Here is a 19,912-nt window from a genome sequence, read left to right as displayed (position 1 = left end):
AACCTTCATACAGTCTCTAACCTACTGTTGCTTTATTTCTGCTATGCTGAACATGTGCTGTTAGTTCAGTATGCTATCTTCAGCTAGAAGTTAGCAGCAAGAGTGGAGCAAATGGCAGAGACTTTGGAGTCAGACAGACCTGGGTTTAAAATCTTACCTCCACTGACTGTGTGACTTTAGGCAGGTTACTTAACTTCTTCAGTTCCTTGTTTTCTCTTCTCTAAGATAGGATGTTATCACATAAGATAGGCCTTTTATGAACATCAAATAAAATGCTGTTTCAAAAGTGCCAGGACAATACTTAACATATAATCAATTTTCTTAATGTTCACCCTACTTTTCGTGTTGAAATTCAGTAAGCATTTAATGGTAATAATATACTTGAAAGTACCTTCTCTCAGAAAATTCCCTTCAACTTCATATTCTTAACCGTATACCTGAGAAAGTATTCCTTTCTCTTTCTCCCTGGCAGGATCATAAGCACCGTTAGCAGTTCTGTATACTCTCTTTGTAAAGTAAAGACAGGCCAGACCCAGAAAGAAATAACATTAAGAGTAATATCTATATTGCTAGGAAAAAGTAGTTTTAACTGGTATGTTTCAGTCTTTGCTACCATTTTCAGTCCTTGCAAATTGTTTATAGAGAATGGTAAGCAAATGACCTACCCCCACCCCTTTTTTGAAGGTTAAGATAAGTAGTTTAAAAAATTTCCTAGGAAGCTATGAATAGTTTCCAGGAATTCTAATTACCCATCTCTTCCAGAAAACTGATAAACAGTGGTTACATTGCTAGATCCCTGCAATTATCTTTACCACAGTTCTTATTCTGCCCCAGTGAAGGATGCTTTCCTGGGATAAGTGATGTTTCACTACTTGAGTACCTTACATCTGAAGAGCTGCAAAATCAGTTACAAATATATTTAAAACACACCAATGTATCCATCATTCCATAGCTTATATCACTAAAAATATGTTGAAGGAGTATGGTCATCTTGGTAATAAAGACTAAGGCAGACAGACATGGATTCTAGTCTATGAATGTGGGCAAGTTTTGTTTTTTTTTTAATTTCTTTGAACCTTGGTTGTATAAAACAAATAGTAGTAGTGATTTTCGTGGGGTTATTATAAAAATAAATGATTAATGTTGGTAAGCCCAGAAAATTCTAGTTGTTTTCCCTATCCTTTCTTAAAATATAATTTTTTTAAAAATTTAAACTAAGTAATACATATATACAATTTCAAAAATCAGATAAAGTACAAGTGTTACATATTAATAGTAACCTCTCCTATCATACTCAACCTAATTGACTGATGCTTCTCTTGTCAGCTTTTTCCCATCCACCTTCCATCTTCCCAGGGTTTGTTGAAATTTCTTATTCCTTAAGAGCTGTTGGCTTCTGTGATGTTCTCTTCCCTGTTATGAGGGGTTTACAACATTTCTTTCCTTTATGATTGTTATAATGTTTCTCAGTGAGGATGTGTGGAAGGGAGAGGGAGGCATATGCTGAATCTTCCTTGACTTAGAAGCTCCTCATCCCAAATATAGTTCAGAAAATGATTCTTTTATTAAAAATGTTACTGTATATTCAGCACTAGGGAAATGGTGGTGCCTCTGCCTGTATGGAGCTTAGAGTCTGAAGGGGGCCTCTAAACAGCTCCATACGTGCAGTGAGAGGGGTCTTAGACAGTGCCACTGGGATTATGTGTTTTCCTTGGTTAAGTCAAGTGGTTGCAGAACTGGAAACAGAATAAGAACTCATAAATTTATGACTGAGTACTCAAAATTCCTTTTCTTTGGCGTCCTCACTGCATAAACTTCTCTCCTGCCACTGTAACTCATTGCTTCAGAGCTTTCTTAATAGCTATACCTTCAGGAAAATGGGTGCTTGGTTCTGGTGGTTTGACTGGATTTTTTCTTACTCAAGCTCCCATCATGTTCTAGCCTCCCAGTGCTGGTTAATAGCTGGACCACTTTGCTTTCATGTTTCTATTTCCTAGAGTTTATAAAGTTTGGGGGCCCATCTCATACTTGAAGTGTGTAATTTATTGTTTCTTTCTGGCTGTTGTTCTGCTTCACCTCTTTAGGTCATTTGGCCTTGAACTCTCCACTGTCATAATTTTTAACACTGACCTAATGAGTTGGGAGAATTTCAATCCAAGACTTGTGCTAAGAATTTGAATACAGCCAGGAGATTCAGGGAGCAGGTGAGGCTAAGCAGCTCCCCAGTCCCTTGACCAGCAGTTTCTTTGCGGTGATTAAGCAATGGGTCAGCTGAGGATTTTCACTTCCCTTGTGCCTTAAACTAAGACCACTGTTTCTGAAACTGTTCAAAACTGATGGGATCCCTCTGGTGGTGCTCTCTTTTCAGGTGGTACCACTTTCATAGTGATATTTCCCTCCTTAAAGTATTCTTTTCCTGTTGATCATATTAATGAGCAAGTCTTAGTTGTTAGAGCTATAATTGTGATCATCGTTTCAAAGATAATTCCACAACCCCATGGTTTATGCTGTTTAATGTCAGCTGGAAAATTTAAGTCTAACAGACATCTCAGGTGATTGCAAATAATCCTTAAGTCATAGTCACAAAATCATTGTTACTATTACTGCATACAACTGAAGTTCAAAGAGATTTTTTAAAAACTTGCCCACATTCATATGTTAGGATCCATATTGGTCTGCCTTAGTCTTTATTAACCCAAGTGTTCTCCTTCAGTATGCTTTTAGTGACATAAGCGTAAGGAATGATGGATGTGTTGGTGTGTTTCAAATGTAGTTGTAATGGCGTTGTAGCTCTTCAGTTGAAAGGTGCTCACACTTAGTATAATCTGAGGACTCTCTCCACTTACTTGATCTTAAGAAAATATCTGTCCCTGAGTGGTAGGCAGCATGGGATAGTTGAAATAGTCAGGCTGTGGAATCAGACTGACTGGGGTTTAAAACTTCCTGCCTCAGTTGCAAGCTCTGTGCCCCTGGCAAGCTAATCAACCTCTCTGAACCTCTGTTTACAACTCTATAACGTATGAATGATAGTATTTGTCTCTTAGGTTTGTTGTGAGGAGAAAGTGAAGTAATGTCAGTGAAATAGATGACACATGGTAGATAATCAGTGGATATTTTTAAAACAACTGCATACCCTGACTTATCTATAAAATTAGAAGCTAGCTAAGATGATCTCTAAGGTACATTCCAGCTCTAATAATTTTTTTAATTGGACTATAATTGTTTTACAATGTCAGCTCTAATAATTTTCGATTCTTTGATTCTCTTTGTATGAAAATTGATAAAATGTGTATTTTAAAGATATCTGTCTAGTTATCTATATATTAATAGATAGATATATAACTGCAGAGTCCTGGATTGTCATGAATTACTGCTTGCAAAATACCCTTTGCTGGACATGGAAGTGTAGAGAACCAGTAGAGACCGCATTGTACCGGACACTGCCGTAGTTCTCTTATCTAAGCTTGTTCCCTTATTTCAGTCATACCAGACTCTCCTGGAGCTTATGAAGCTGAGTCACCATCCCCACCTCCTCCTTCTCCTTCTCCTGAACCAGTGCTGAAGACTGAGCCGGAGCCTCCTTCTGTCAAGGTAAAACTTTACTGGGATGTGTCCTTTATTGCCCAAGGATGAAGCCACTCTGCTATGTTAGTTCTCTGCTCTACACTTCACATGTGGCAGTAGCTGGCTCCTGTCTCATGCTGCTTTCGTGTAGGTGGTACAGAATGGGCATTCCCTCTCTCCTCACAGGAAGGGCAAGTTTAGCCATAGGGCATCATCTCAGGAATGTAGCCGAGGTCAATCCTAGGGGCTCTTTAGTTTTTCATGGCTTCCAGTTTCAGAGCAGCTGTGCCATCCAACTTCTTTTGGCATTGTGCACAGTTAAGTGTAGCGGAGTTTGTGAAAGACAAACTATATTTGCAAGTAGAACAAACAACTTACGTGTGTTTGTTGCTCTTCTAGAAAAGGGCTGCAAATGGGGAAATATAGTTTTCAGTAATCTTCAGCTGGGTCTTGTCTGCATCTTTGAGTGTAAGTAATGAAGGATTGAGAAGATGGGGTTTTTTTTCCTTTATGATGATTAGTTTTCCTTAATTCATTGGCTGTCACTTAAATTTTGCACTAAATTCCTCATTAGCTTAAAAGAAAATGGAGTGAAAGACCAGTGGGGAGAAAAAGAAGTTGGTATAAGTAAAACCTTTTTGATATTAAATTAGACAGTTATAATGTTATAGTGTCAAGGCTGAACTAGCAGGTATCCACAGCAAGGATGGATGCCTTGGAGACTTGCAGTCTAGGGGCCTTGCCTGGGCACTTCCAGTATCTGCTGTGGCCTTCCATTAAAGCCCTTACCACAGTGGACTGCAGTGGTCTGTTTTCCTTGTCTCTCTCCTCCGACTAAGGCCGTTGTCCTATTGCTATTTTTAACCATGGTGCCTACTCTCTCCAACAAAAGTTTGTTGACTGAATGAACACAATTCTTTGCTCAACGTGCTGCTTTTCGTCTCACAATGAGGCATCAATGAGCATAACTTGTCTGTGGTTGGGCTGGTCCCCTAAAGGGAAATTTGTATATACCTTGTTTAACTGTTTATGCTCATAAAATATTGGAGGGTGATTGTTAAAAGATAAAAAAATTTTTGTTATTCTTTTCTACAGCTTGACTGGTTAGTTTAATGTTGTATCCTCTGATCTTCCTGTGACCTTTTAGGGCTCCAATGGAGAAAACAAAAGAAAACGAAAACGTGTGCTAAAATCTAAAACCTTTATGGATGAGGAGGGCTGCATAGGTAAGAAAAAATTTTGGCTCCAGGGACAGAATTATGACCGTAGAGGGCACCTTAATCCCTCACAGAGCAGGGCACTTCATCCCCATGTGATGCTGCGCTGCTTGGCTGTGGCCCACACTGAGTAGCTGAGTATGGGGAACACTGCAACTACAGAGGACCTGCTTCCTCTTTGGCTCATACACTTGGATCTCGGATAAAAGTTGCAGCATCTCTGGTTGGGGAGTTTCTTGATCTGTGGCGTGGAGGGGAAAATAGCCATTCTGCCTACATGTGAGATTGTTGTGAAAATTCACGTGAAGTAATAGATTTAAAAAAACACTTTCAAGATGGAAACCACAATACCAACTTTAAGTATTATCAAAGACACTGAGAAACAAGTGGGGCTGTTTTGAATGTTTATTTTATACATTTGAACTGTGGAAAAGAGGCTCCTGTAGATGATTAGACTCTGAAGAGAGTGTCAGGAGTCGTCTTCGTATTTTGTCCAATTTGTTCTGTAGAGGGATATGAGTTCCATATCACTTCCTGTGTGTTTCCTGTTTTATAAATCATGTTAGATAAAAGCATGTTCCTTTTACAGAGATCTAGAGGGAAAATAGAATTCAGGCTTTGAGTCCTCACTTGAGTCCTAATGAAATGGTCAAATCCTGGTACTATCTTTTGTGTTTGTGAAGAGTTGTAGGTTTAGGCTCTTCAACCTCTTGTTAGTGAGATGGCCCTAAAGTGTCATTTCTCTTTTCCTGTGGCTCTTGCCACACCTCAGCTCTTGTAGAGAAGTATTTTTTCCCTTTCTTGATTTTCCTTTTCTGGTTCACATTTTTGTCTTAAAAAGGTTTAATTGACTATGAAGAACCAACTTTTCCAAACAGTGTGGTGGTTAAAACTAGTGAAGACATCTCATCGATCTTGAGCCTCTCTGGTTCCCTACCTCACTCGTCTGAAAAGGCCTCTGCATTTTCACTGTAGCATATGCTTGGGGAGTAAAATTCCTTACACAGGCGATTTTTGTCTTTGCAGTGCCAGCTTTCTTGTGAACTTATGAATTCTGGACTTTGGTCTTGTTTTATTTGTTTTTGCTTTCAGTCTTCTAGTCATGAATTTCAAGTCTCTTGGTTTGACTGTTAATGGTAATTTGTGTATTTACTGTTGAATTTTTTAATTCATTTTCATTTTAAGAGGACAGAAGCATCAGTGCTAGTTTTTTCCTCCTGCTACCCCAAAAGAAAAGCATCAAAAATACCTTTATAAGAGTTCATTGGGAATTTGTGGCTAATTACATATTGCTTTGTTCAAAACACAGTTCTCAAGTTTTGGCCAGGTATGGGATGTGAACTTTTTTGTACTCCTGTCTCCAGACAGGACTATTAAGAGCCTTGGATGCAACAATGAAACTGTGCTCACATAGCACATTTTTTTTGAAAAGTTTTTATTCCAAGCTCAACTTAATGAATCTTGGCTCCTGTAACCAACAAAAGAGTTCTGCTTTCCTCTCTGCTCAGACTGTTCCAAACGTCCCAACTCAGGGGGCTTGTCCTGTCCTGTGCTGGATAGCAGTTATTCTGTGGATTTAAAAAGCTGATCTTTCCCTTTCTGTAAGTTCACAGCAGGGACTGGGGAGTTGGGCCCCTGAGATATGTGTGGGGTAGACTTCTGGACAGGGTAGATTTATAAGAGCAAAACAGTTGAGTGGAAAAGAATTCTGTTACCCCCACAAACTGGGCCTTTTTTTTTTTTTATGGCAGCCCAGAAAAGTGGCATGTTGTTCAGCTAAAATAAAGGTCCTGTATTTTTAAGTTGAAATCTCCTTTGTTCTGTAGTTTGAAGTAGCTACAGCTTTGAATATAGAAGTGCTCCTTTTAGCTCTTAAGGGCTATACCGAGTGTTCTGCTTAAGAATTTCTGTTGGTGCTGCCCTGACTGACTTTAACTCCTTTAAGCAATGGATTGCACAGAATTGGCAGTGAGACAGCCAATGGCTAGTCAGGAAATAATGAGCTAATTGATGCTGAAGTTTAATATTATAGACATGCCACCAGTTTAATACAGAATATAGCTTATAGAGGAGCAAGTTTTGTAGTAAGTCCTGTCTCTTCTATATATGTAGATGGCTCTTCAGACTTAACCTGATTTGAGATATTGAGTAAGTAACAGGTCATAATTTTGTTCCAAAATCCAGTACTTTGGCATCAGGATGGGGATGATGTTCTGCGATCATAATTGTTGCACTATAAGCCTACCATGGAAGTTCTCTGAATATCTGAGAACAACATTTCTTACGTTTTGCTGAGTATATACATTACTTGAAGATCTTGCCACATTTTGAATTGTGATTCAGTAGGTCCTGGGGGTAGGACTTGAGATTCTGTGTTTCTAACAAGTTCATGGGAGATGCTAATGCCTCTGGTCTGGGAAGCCTTAAGGTCTCCAAGAATGCTCAATATATATTTAAAACTTTTTAGTGTTTATTTAGCCTCCAAGTTGGCAGGAGTCAGCCAAAGTGAATTCTAGGCTCTTGAAAGTAATGATAAATTCTAGGAACTCTTGCGGGGTGGGGGTGGGAGGACGACTGTTAATTATGCAGCCTTAGTAAGAATAGATGGATAAGGTGAAGGAATACTCCACTGCTAGAGCCAGTTGTGCCAATTGTGAGGGGAAAATATAGCATTAAAGAGAGCTTGCCAGAGATTACTGGATGTATTTGTACTTTCTCTGAGGCAGCAAATGACCTTTTACAGGGTAGCAACAAACAGTGATTCTCAAGGTGTGGTCCCCCGACCAGCAGCGTATCAGCATCACCTGGGAACATGTTAGAAAAGCAAATTCTCAGGTCCGCCCCAGACCTACTGAATCTAAAACTCTGGAAATAAAGCCTAGCCATCCATGTTTAAACAAGGCTTCAAGTAATTCTGATACACATTAAAATTTGAGGTTAGGTAAGTGACTGACTAGGTATTAGAACATAGGTGTATTTGATTCCAAAGTCAGTACCTCTAGAACAGTTTGACTGACATATTTTATTTGAAAGAAATGATCAATAGTTGACAGCTTAAAACTATTAAGGAACAGTTCTTTAATGGGAAAAAAATACCTTTCACTTTGCTCATTTGAATATTTATTATGCATATTAGGTTATTCTGTTCCGCTATGAAAAGGTGTTCTCCGTTTTTCATTTGCTGAGAAAGGGTTTAGATGATGTTGGTTGTACAGCTGCTGCATCTCTCTAAAGTCACAGGAGGGTGGCATTGTACTGCTTCTTATGGTTGCTGTGTACACTGCAGTAGTACTGAAGAACATTGTCGGTTCTGGAACATCATTGTTGGAAGCCATTGTCTGTGCCTGTGCCCTGTGGGGTTTTCTTATAGTGACTCCTCACTCATGTAAATTTTTTTCAAGTTTCTTGTGGGAAAAATTCAGTGAATTTTTTGGTAGGAGAAAAGGCAAAATATGCCCTTGGCTGACAAGGAGTAAAAGTACTGGTAACTTTCTCATTTTATCATCGTCTTTCCTTAAAACCATCAAGTCTGTCATCTGATTGAGTTTGCCTGAGATAGTATCTTCATGATGTAGACCACTACTAAATCTTGGGTCACTGAGAACTAAGAACTGAACAAGGGAGGAACTAACTAATCTCCAGTTCTCTGTACTTAGGACATGCAGACCCTCCGTAACATCAGGGCAGGGCTAGCCAGGAGGTACTGTGGCAGTGAGCCTAGCTAGTCGGGACAGGGACTAGCAGGTCGAACCAAGATTAAGAGCAGGAAAACCAAAGATGGAAATGGCAGCACTGTGGGTCAGGAAGATGAGACTGAAGAAGTCAGTGAAAGCATGGAGATAGAAGCAGGTGTTTGAGATCAGCAGACAGTTCTGATCCAGAGTTCAGGCAGTTAGCTAGCACAGACAAAGGCCCAAATGCAGGATTTGGGCAATCAAATGACGCAGGCCCACTTAGTCATGGGACACAGCAGTGACAGAATAAGGGGTAATGTTGATTATGAGCCACAGCTCAAGGCTGTGAGCTCAAGATACTGCCTGCTACCTGAGGTGGGATCTGATCTCCCAGCAGTACTAAGCTGCAGTGATCGGTGAGCACACCTCCCTCGGTCAGTGGGGCTGAGGGGATTGGAGTGAACCAGACAGCTTATTCTCTCTCGAGAGCAGTGTTCTAAATAACTCAACCCATTCATATCCTGTTTTTCCCCTTGTTCTACCAGTGACTGAGAAAGTCTTTGAGAGTGAATCCTGCACAGATAGTGAAGAAGAGCTTAAGATGAAGACTTCCTCTATCCATAGGCCTCCTGCCATGGCTGTGAAAAAGGAACCCAAAGAGGAACGAAAAGGCCCAAAGAAGGGAACTGCTGCTATGGGCAAAGCCAATAGACAAGTGGCCATTACTGGCTTCTTCCCGAGAAAGTGAACTGCCATCTCTGTTAGGTCAGAGATGTGGTGTGGTCAAGGGACAAGCCCAGGACATACAGACTCTCACTTACTGTGTAAGTTCATCCAGCGCCTCGCCTCACCTGTGTCAAAAGACTGTTCTTCCACCCTGTAAGGTTTATATGGCTTCTTGTTTTCAACAAAAAAGAAATCACCGGGACGCAAGAGGCAGAAGAATATTTGAAAAGCTGTTACCTTCTAATGACATTTTTTAAAGCACAATTTTGACCTGTCCAGGAGAAGATTTCACTCCAAAAATAAATTGGAACAGGTTTCTGAATTATCACTGACGCCATTAATGGCTAATCCACTGTGTCCTACGCATCCTCTGCCCTTATCCATCCATGTATGGCTCAGGAAGTGATCCTCGTTCTTTTGTATTCCATGGACTTGTGCAGGTATTCTTTTATCCCTGAATTTTACTGGGTGTGTCTGTCATTCCCCCACCCTCCCTTCCCTACTGCCACCCTTCTGTGTGAAGTATTTTCTGTAAGTCTTTTAAATCTTGGACTAAGGCTGAGACAGAAATCTGCCTGTAGTCCTCTTTTCCTCCATTATAAAGTACACTGACACCTGGCCCCAGACCAGCATGTTACTTGTGCTCTCTCCCTTTCTCAAAAGCTCTTCCTCTCTAGACCTTTACCTGCAATTAGTGGTTGGGGAAAGCCTGAGGCACAGCGCAAACAGAAAGCAATGCTGTATTCACCCCACCAGAAACTACAGTCAGCACTGATGATGTGAGAGGACTTGTCATGTTGCTGACATAGGGTGTGCTGTGTATTGCTCTTTGTGATTTTTGTCTCCTCTCCACTCTCCCTTTCCCACTCTCAAGACCTAGAGAGGGAAACCCACACAGTGAAATGAAGGCTAAAAAGAGAAGTCCCTTCTTACACACAGTGTACAACAGTTAAGTAAAATTTCTCCTTTTCAAGGAACCTGAATGTTAGAAACAGCAGTTTTCCAGAAAGGTGATGAGGAAGAGGTAAAGCACCTCATCTGTCAGTCTCGCGCCTCTGTAATTTTAACTCCCCACGTGCTTAAAAGTAGAGGTTCCCCAAGAAGAGATGGAGAGAGCCAAGTCATTGGTACATCTAAACATTTTCATTTTTTATTCGTGGAAAATCATTTATTCCAGTGAAAACGTGGAAGCAACTTCCTCTATGGCTGGACAGTGAGCTTGGGGATGGAGGTGGTGTGGCAGTGACCTTGCACTGTGAGCTCTGAGGAAAGGAAAGGAACACAGGCTCAGCTGCTGGCCTGACTCATGACTAACAGAGGAGGGATGTCTGACTTGCCTCTTGCTCCTTCCACCTTCGCCTGGTGTATCGTAAGTGATGCAGTCAGCCATCTACTGTTTAAGGTTAGGTTTGTGACTGACCTTGAATTAATAGGAGCTTCTTTAAGCAACTGTCACTCAGGCCCCTCCAGCCAGGCACCCCATGTTCTTGATTAAAACCAGAGGTTTGGGAGATGAGTCCCGGCAATATGTCTACAACTTGAGAAGACAGAGGCTTTGTGAGCAGGCTGAGTAAAGGTTGACATATTCCAAACCCCTTTCTTTTTAAAACGTAAAAGGACAGAGAGAAGGCTGGAAAGGCTGAACTTAAACCTTTACAAAAAAATTTCTGGAGAGGAATCCCTTTTAAATGGTTATTTTTGTCATTGCCTCTAGTCATTTTTCTAACTAGTAATGGAAAATTAAAAAAAGCAACAATCCAGTCGTTTTTAAAAAAATTACATTGGGATCTCAAATAAAATCACATTTCGAATTGGAAAACTCTGGTGCTGGTGGAGTTCTGTCTTTGCAAGGATAACGCAAATCCTGTGATCACTGTGCCCAGTATGCTGCCTACTCTCTGAGCCATCTGTGAGGCTTGGTAAGTAGTAAGCACTGGCTTTTTTTTTTTCTTTTTGTAAAAAAAAAAAAAAAAAAAACTACCATGTTATTCACATGAGTTAAATAAATTTGAGAAGTTGTTTTAAAACAGTGCTTCAAACTGAATGTCTGATGAGTCTGTTATTTGACAGGACAGCAACAGTGTATGCAATTATTCAAACTCTGAACAGGAAGAAGGCTGGTTTTCAGTTTATATTGTTAAAATAGCATACCCATAGTCTGAGATGGACAAGTTATTTGCTGTCTTCATCACTTTTCAGCCCTGTGGGAAATCTTAGTTTCAGCCAACCTCATTTTTTAGTTCCTTCAGAAGAAAATCTTGTCCTGATCCTGCACATTGTATTAGTCTGGCTTCACCACTTGCTGGCTGTATGACCATGGGCAGATTTCTAAACTTCAGGTTCTTTATCAAACTAGAGCTCAGACAAGTTACCAGAGATTGTCAAGGGTGAAGTAATTTATATACAGAATAAATTCAGAACACGTAGGTGCTTTGCAAATGATGCTTCCTTCTTGATGTCATAAATGATGCAATTAGCCACCAGCTTCCTGAAATGTTATCGAGGATATGACCCAGATGTTATACTCTTTCAAAATCATCATTCTGGCTATAAATGTAGTCAAAGAGGGAAGGAAGATCGTTATCCTATTTTATGCAAGGTTTTAGAGAGTATATTTTCCTAATGAGAGAAAGTAAGATTCACAAATGACTATCTTGACTATTCATGAAAACATTGCATCATGTCAGGCTTCTGTCGTGACCACTAGAATATAGAATCCTAGAAATTCTATAGAAATCCTAGTTTCTTCTACTAGTTGTCCTCAGGAACTAGTAGAAGAAACAAGAAAGTAAAATGAAATTGTAGCATCCCATGGTGAGTGCAATCGTAAATGAGCACAGAGTCTTCTGAGAGCCCATGGGTGGGTGGGTGTTTGGGAAGTCTTCCCAAAGGAGAGAAAACTAAGCAGTTTCTCTGAAGGATGAGTAGGATGCTGCCAGGCAAAGATGAAAGGATTTTCCAGGCAGAGGAACGACTTTTAGGGGGAAATGAACTGTTAGAATTTGGGAATAGGGAGGAAAGTACACCGAGAAGTGAAGTCGGGGTCTTGCTAAGGAATTTGGATCTTATTTGAAAACTGTGGGGGCCAACTGAAGAATTTTAAGAAGAGTAACATTAGAAGTTGATTTTTATTTAAGCATGACAGCTGGCATTTTCTTTGATTTTGTGTGCCATATAGGGAATGTTTCTACCCATGCTTGAACATTGTATCTTAGTTCTAGTGGTATTTAAAGTTCTAGTGGTATTTAAAGTTCTAATGGAATTAAAAATGTCCTGGTTAAAGTAAGACTGCTTAATTCTGGCAGTCAGGATAGGCAGTTGCAGTATTTTCCCTTGTCTTCCTGCATCAACACAGCTTTCTCTAGCAGAAGTGATTTCAAGTTTTTAAAAAGTGATTTTAAAAAACTGGTAGTTCTCCTCTGACATCTCAGTGATATGTGCCTCTGCTCATTTTCCTGAAAAAAACAGAGGACAAGTGGAACAGTTCTATTCCTTCTCTTTGTTTCTCTAAGAAGACATTAGTTATTATACAGGAGAGAGCTGAAGAGAAGGGCCATATAAGGAAACGAAATAGTTGCTCCAGGACCTGAATAGAGTGAGTGCATAATAACATATTTGCCAGAAACGTACTCTGTGTCAAGACTCGTTTTGGTAAACTTGTCTCCTTTCATTGGTTCTGGGACCTCAGTATGCTGTCATGCAGCTTTTTACCACCATGAAACATTCTGAGGCTGCCTCGTTTTGTTGGGAGAAGGCAGTATTGCTCTCTGAGTTATTACCCTGGCGGCTCTGTAAATCAGCCCATGTTGTCACCATGCCCTCTCTGAAGGGCACATTGTACCCAAATGACTGCATTTAGGATTGACTCTTGCCACTCCCTGCTGCTTGACACTTCTCACCACTTGTATCTGTGTCCAGTTTTTTTTCGTGTGTTCCTACGTGTGGGCCACCCACAGATTGCCACCCAAGCTCTTGAGCCTGAGAAACTTGGGAAGGCTTCTGATCCAAACCCACCTTAACTCTAGAATTCTCCTTCATTTCAACCCCTAACTGTCCTCTGGCTCCTCCACCACCTCTGCCCTTCTTTTTTCTCATGTGATTTTTGCCAGACTTCTTGTTTCTTGAGGCTTCACTTTGGCTTCTCCTACCCCCCCCCCCCCCGCCTTTTTTTTAACACTCAAAGTTCTTCATGGCTAGTCTTTTTTTTTTTTTTTTTCTTCAGTCCTTTAAGCTTGCTTTCTCAAGGTTCTTATGTCTTCTACCAGACTGCTCTTGAAGAATGGGAAAAAAATCACATTGTTCAGCATCTACTTTGGGTCATTCAAATCCAAAGGGTCAAGGAGTTGTTGAATACTAGTTATATTTAGTCCTAGATAAGGTACTTGATGGATTGCAAGAGCTCAGAGGTTAGCATTTTGTGGAGCACAAGCACATTAAATAGCCTTGTATAGCAGCTGAGATGGTGCTTAGGTGAGTGGTAAGAGGGACTTGATTCAGAAGAGAACTGGGATAATCACAATGGGCAAAGTTTATAGTCCCGTGTAAAGAATAACAAAGGATTTAAGGCAAGAAACAGACTGAGGGAGGTTCACCATTTTAGTGGATTTTTATCTAGCTGTTTGAACATGACTATTTACATAATCATGGTGTAAGTAAACCATGATAAAGTGAATCCTTACTGGGGTTATTTCTGCCCTACCTTAAAAATGAGAATATTGACAAGATAGGAAGCATGTACCCAGGGTTATTCCAAAAGGCAGGATCTACATATATTGGATCAGTGTAAATTCAGCTCAGTTTTGCACACACACAACAATTTTGACATACTGGGGAAGCAGGGAGCTGTGATGGAAGCAACACGAGTTGGGAGGCAGTGGGCTCTGGATTCAAACCCTGTGCCAGGCACTGACATCAAGTGAGGTACTCATCTTCCAAGAACTTGTTTCTTCATCTTTAGAATGAGCTACACCATCTACCCTAAAGGGTTATTTTCAGGCTCTAATAAAATGATGCATGGGCAGTTAGTCCCTAGTATTTTGACATGCATACTGTGCTAAGTCACTTCAGTTGTGTCTTGATTCTTTCCAACGTTATGGACCGTAGCCTGCCAGGCTCCTCTGCCCATGGGATTCTCCAGGCAAGAATACTGGATTGGGTCGCTATCTCCTTCTCTAGGGGACCTTCCTGACCCAGGAATCGAACCAGCATCTCTTATGTTTCCTGCATTGGCAGGCGGGTTCTTTACCACTGGCACCACCTGGGAAGACCCATTGTGACATATATTTAGCTAACACAAGGGCTTCCCTAGTGGCTCAGCTGGTAAAGAATCTGACTGCAATGAAGACCTAGGTTTGACCCCTAGGTTGGGAAGATCCCCTGGAGAAGGGAATGACTCCCACTCCAGTATTCTGGAGAATTCCGTGAACTGTGTAATCCATAGGGTCGCAAAGAGACACGACTGAGCAACTTTCATTTCCACTTGAGATAACACAAAACAGGACACCTACTGTGTGGCAGGTACTGTTCCAAGAATGTTGAATGTATTAGCTTTTTTTTAAATTGAGGTATAGTTGATATATAATATTAGGTGTACAATATAGTAATTCACAATTTTTAAAAGTTATAGTTTATAGTTATTATAAAATATTTGATATATTCCCTGTGTTGTAAATCCTTGTGGCTTTTTTTTTTCATTTATTTTTATTAGTTGGAGGCTAATTACTTTACAATACTTGTGGCTTATTTATTTTATATTAGTAGTCTGTACCTCTTAATCCCCTATCCCTATCTTGCCTCTTCCTCCCAGATATATTAATTCTTAATCCTTACAGCAACCCTAAGAGACAAGTACTTTTTTTTTTCTTTTATTCCCATTTTACACATGAGGAAACTGAAACAGAAATAATGCAACTTGTTCAAGATCACAGAGTCAGCAAGTGACAGGCAGGCTATCAATCATGACAATTTGGCTTCAGTACCTGCAGCCTTAACCCTATGCTATACTGCTTTTGGCTCTATATTAGCTCACACTTTCATACTGCCTGATTATGATTCATGTTCATTTTTACAAGTGAAAATACAGCTAGGTTGTTCAGATCCCAGGCTGTCAGATTTGAAGGTGATCTTACTGTTTATCCAACTCAACCACCCATCTTCTGCCTGAGTCCTCTCTATAGCATTCCTGCCAAGTGGTCTTGAATCTATAAACAAAGATTCAATTATGTTCAGTATACCATACTTACTAAATTACATAGTTACATAAGTAAACTAATAAATGTTAGGAAGAATTTAAAGAGAGGCTAGAATAAAATTTTATGATTAGTTTTTAGATCATCAGGAAATTCTTCTGAATAGAGCATAGTTTGCTAAGTAATCCATTTAATTGCTTTTAGTCTAAATCAAGAACACTGTTTTTCCTTGGAAAAGATTGTCCAATTCTTGGCCTTGCCTTTGACTTAACCTCTGTAAGAAAATCAAGAAATTTGGCATTTTTTTGCCCTATTGAAGCCATGTTGAGTTCACAGGTAGTAAAGTGGCTTCAGGCCACTTGTTAGCCTCTGATGGCTCTGGATTAGACCAGAGAAGTCTTTCCCAAACCAGGTTTTCCTAAAAGATGTGTGATGATTACATAAACAGCATAATCTGGTATTGGGGGGGGGGGGGGCGTGGTTTAGCCTCTCCTGGTATGGGAGGTACAGGAAGCAGAACTATTTTCCTGAAACCATGAAGCCTGATAGAGTGTCTCTTGTCCCTGTTAGTTATATTCCACCTTTTCGTGTTGCTTCACTTAATCTTATTTGTGATAAACCTCAAGGTTTTTCTCTCCCCTGTTTTGCAGAAAACAAGCCCAGGTCATTTATCAAGTATGCTTAATCCCCCTCCCAGTAAGGGGGTGGACTAGGACTAGAACCAAGGTCTTCAGACTTCACATCATGTAACTTTTCCACTGCTAAGAAGAATGTGTTGGTCTTCTCATGAATGTGCCTTGAATGAATGCTTACTGATTTGCCCAACAGTCATGGTGGCTGCTATGAAAGATAAAAGAAAAGCACATGACAAGTTCTCTGCTTCCTGGAACTGAAAGTCATTGTCAAGGTCAAACATGTATGTCTTGTACATCTCACAGACTTATGTCAAAAGTTTACTATGTGCTAGATGATGGGGATACAAAGATGAATTTCTTGCCCTTGAGGAATTAGTGGAGGGAGAGACATAGACAAATAGTTAATATGTGCTGTAATGATAAAACAGTGCTTACTGTGGGCCAGAATTTGTGCTAGATCTATTTTCTTTAATCCTCACAAGACTTTTCATCTACAAATGATACAGAGGCTCAGAGTTTAAATGATTTGGCCAGTCAGTAAGTGGCAGAGGTGAGATGCATTTGTTTTCAATAATAAATTTATAATGAAAAATTGGAGGAACTAGAATACTTGAGTGACTGCGATTAGCAAACCTGTATAGGAAGCTGACTCCCTGTCAGATGGATGTGTGGGCCAATGTGGAGGCTGGAACAAAAGGAGTAAAATAAATTGCAACTTCAGAATTGTCAGATAGAGATGACCTTACTGGTGGTTCAGGTCACTAAATCTTTTGGCTACAAGTCCCTGCACCTGTCTTTACATAAGGGGAACCACACGAGTGGACTATACATTAGGCTGGCAGGCTACGTCTCTCCAGCTGGCCCGGGAGGAGGGCCAGAGTTTAAACTCCAGGCTTTCTGACTTGAAACCTATTTTCTTTCCACTGTGTCATGTCCTCCCTCCGCTGCGTAAAGGAAGTATGTGCCCACAGTCACTGTGGGCCCAGAGAAGGGTTGTCTGTGACTGCCTTAGGGATTAAGGGTTCACGGGATGAAGTTCTTAAACTAAGATTAAAAGTTTGTCAAATGGGAAAATGAAGGGCACCCCCAGCAAAAGGAATAGGACATATTACATAAGAGGCATAGACACATGAGAAAGCAGAGTGTTAATGGAGTCACGAAGGGTCAGACGTGACTGAGAACACAGACACAAGTGGTTTAGTGAGGGACGGAAGTGTGGGTTTTGAGACAAGTAGGCAGGGACCACATCACAGAGGCTTGCTAAGTAGTCTAGACTTTATAGGCAATAGAAAGCCATTGATAAATTGTAACATCTGAGATTCATACATTAGAAAAATCGCCCTTTGTAGCCTGAAGAGAGAATCACCGATCTGAAATAGATCATAAATCAAAGCCAAACTGCACCTGTATCTTGAGATAGAACAAGCAGACGAACATAATATGAGGTTGAATTTAGTTCAGTTTTAGGCAAATTTCTGTGATCCCCTTGGAAACTCAGGACAGGAGAGGATTGGGGTGACTTCAAATGTGGGCTGAGTAGCCTTTTGCTGGGTCATCTCATGCTTGGAAATCCTCTGGCTTTTGCCTGAGCCATGGTCCTCGTTAAACCATGGAGATGGGATTGGTTCCACGGTTCCACTAAGGAACCATGTAGGCCATTCTCTGACGCACAAACACACACTCTGATTTAGACCTGGAACTGACTGTATCTCCCTGGAATTTTCTGGGCCAAAATGACCCTTAGTCCCAGACTGGTCAACTAAACTCATCTCCTGTGAATAATGAATAAATACGACTAAGGTTGTATTTATTGTACACCTATTACACACCAGGTGCTTTCATATACTTTATCATTTACTCATAATTTTGTGAAGTGTAGATACCAGCCCAATTTTGTGGATTAAGAAATTAAGAGAGGCTACCTGGCTAGCATTGGCCGAGCTGGGGTTTGAGGGGCAGACTGAGGGTCCCATCACCATCCTCTCCTGACGTGTTCTTTTCCAGTGGGGTGGAACACAGTAAGCCGTCTTGCGTATTGTAATGAGGGTTCACATCAGGCATTCGCTGAGCAGCCATTATGCTCGGGACTGGACAATGACAGGCTTCTACTTTAGCAGTGAGGAGTTTTGGCTGCAAACTCCTAGGTTTACCCTAAAACAAGGGACCAGCTATCCTGAAACCTTTGCATGAAGACCCCACCCTTACTTAGAATTGTGTGTAACTCATGGCTTGGGTTGCATAACTGCTTAGCCAATGACACATTAGAAGCAGTCAAGCAGCTAGAAAGTGTCACTTTTTGCTTTCAAGCAAGTGGATGTCACGTCTTGGTTTTGTATTAATAGAAAGTACTTGGATTTTAGAGTTGAGACAGATTGGAGCTAAGTGCCCATTCACTACCAGTGTGACTTTTAAGAAGTCACTGAACTTCCCTGAGCCTTGATTTGCTCATCTGTAAGATGAAGATAATATCAGTATCTACGAGCAGATTAGTATGTGGATGAGAGACCAGGAAGTGTCCAATTCATAGTGTTTGGTTAGTAAATTATTATTATTATTTTCAAAGCAGTGCTTTGGACTTTAATCTTACTTATGTGAGAAAAGTGAGTTGTCATCCTTCATTTGTTTGTCTATAACCTTTGTTATAGACAACACACTGGCCTATCACATCTGATGCTCTGCCGAAGTGAGGAGGGAGTGTTTGAGTGGTCAGCCTTGTGATCCCAATCACCTGTCCGATCCTTGAGCCACCAGCACCTGTCCCTCTCCGTGGGCTGCCGTGTCCTGAATATGTTCCGAGCTCTTGTTTCAACCACACTTCTACTTGAAACAGTTTAGAGGAAAGCCAGGGGTCTCAGTGCACATTCTATTTCTCCAAAAACAGGCATCAGAGGGCTCTTTTATAAGTGAAAAGCAAACAGATCTTCGGCAGTGAAGAGGCCTCCTCCTGCCTCCCCCAGTGATGGGGGCTGGGGTGCTCATAGTCACGCCTGCAGTTTGAGCCCATCTGTTTTTCTGTCCACCTCCTGAGTACTGTCCCCTTGTGGTTTGCATCATTCCCAGAGACGAGCCAACTCCAACCTCCTCAATCCACTTGGTCAATAACGGTCTTATTTAAACACACTCCCTCTCTCTTTGGGCGCCAGATGTGAAGTTTCAAGGCAGTAGAGGCCAGGCTGGCTAACGCCGGGACACCTGCTTTAGCAGGCAAGCCAGTCAGCTGCTGCTTCTGATGATGTTGGCCCTTTTTCATGGACTTCATGAGGGTTTCACCCCACCAAGCACACACACAGGCAGCTGAAGGAGCCTCATAAATTATGGTTTTGTTTGTTTACTTAGGGCAGGCAGCGTGGTGTAGTGGAAAGAGCCTGCACTTGGAAGCAGAAAACATGGGTTTGAGTCCTCGCTGCTTATGGGATTTTGTCTTCAGAGCACCTCTTTCCTCACAGATATATGACACCTGAAATGATGATAAGTGCTATTTGTTTATCTGCTTATCTCCTCCACCACAATGTAGTCAGTCCTAGGAGTTCAGGGCCTACTTTGGCCATAGTTCCATCTCCAGCACCTAGGACAGTGCCTGGAACATAGTAGGCTCTTAGAGAAGATTTCTTGAATGAATGAATTCTAAAACTACCTTTTCCACTCACTGGCCATGCAATCTGGGAAAAGCCATTTTATCTTCCTTGGACCTTCATTCTGTCAGCTGTAAAATGAAGTCATTAGATCTCTATCCCTGATACTCTAAGATGATAAGAGTTCATTCATTTAAAAAAGTTACTTTGACACTTCCTCGGTGGTCTGGTGGCTAAGACTCCATACTCCCAAAGCATGGGGCCTGGATTCCATCCCTGGTCAGGGTACTAGATCCCACATGCCAAAACTAAGAGTTTGCATATGCTGCAACTAAA

General features: G+C 41.0%; 1 protein-coding gene across 1 annotated transcript in view; it reads left to right on the top strand.

The window, feature by feature from the left end:
• The window catches only part of POLD3 (DNA polymerase delta 3, accessory subunit), a 44,318-nt gene extending 33,110 nt beyond the window's left edge, over positions 1-11,208 (top strand). Inside the window, exons 10-12 of the mRNA XM_065945193.1 lie at positions 3,482-3,591; positions 4,712-4,790; positions 9,001-11,208. Coding sequence (XP_065801265.1) covers positions 3,482-3,591; positions 4,712-4,790; positions 9,001-9,203 — 392 coding nt within the window. The 3' untranslated portion in view covers positions 9,204-11,208. The remainder of the gene's footprint in view (positions 1-3,481; positions 3,592-4,711; positions 4,791-9,000) is intronic.
• The last annotated feature ends 8,704 nt before the right edge of the window (positions 11,209-19,912 follow it).

The sequence above is a fragment of the Muntiacus reevesi genome, chromosome 9, assembly GCF_963930625.1.
Source record: "Muntiacus reevesi chromosome 9, mMunRee1.1, whole genome shotgun sequence".
Taxonomy (NCBI): domain Eukaryota; kingdom Metazoa; phylum Chordata; class Mammalia; order Artiodactyla; family Cervidae; genus Muntiacus; species Muntiacus reevesi.
This window is presented reverse-complemented; position numbering and strand designations above follow the sequence as displayed.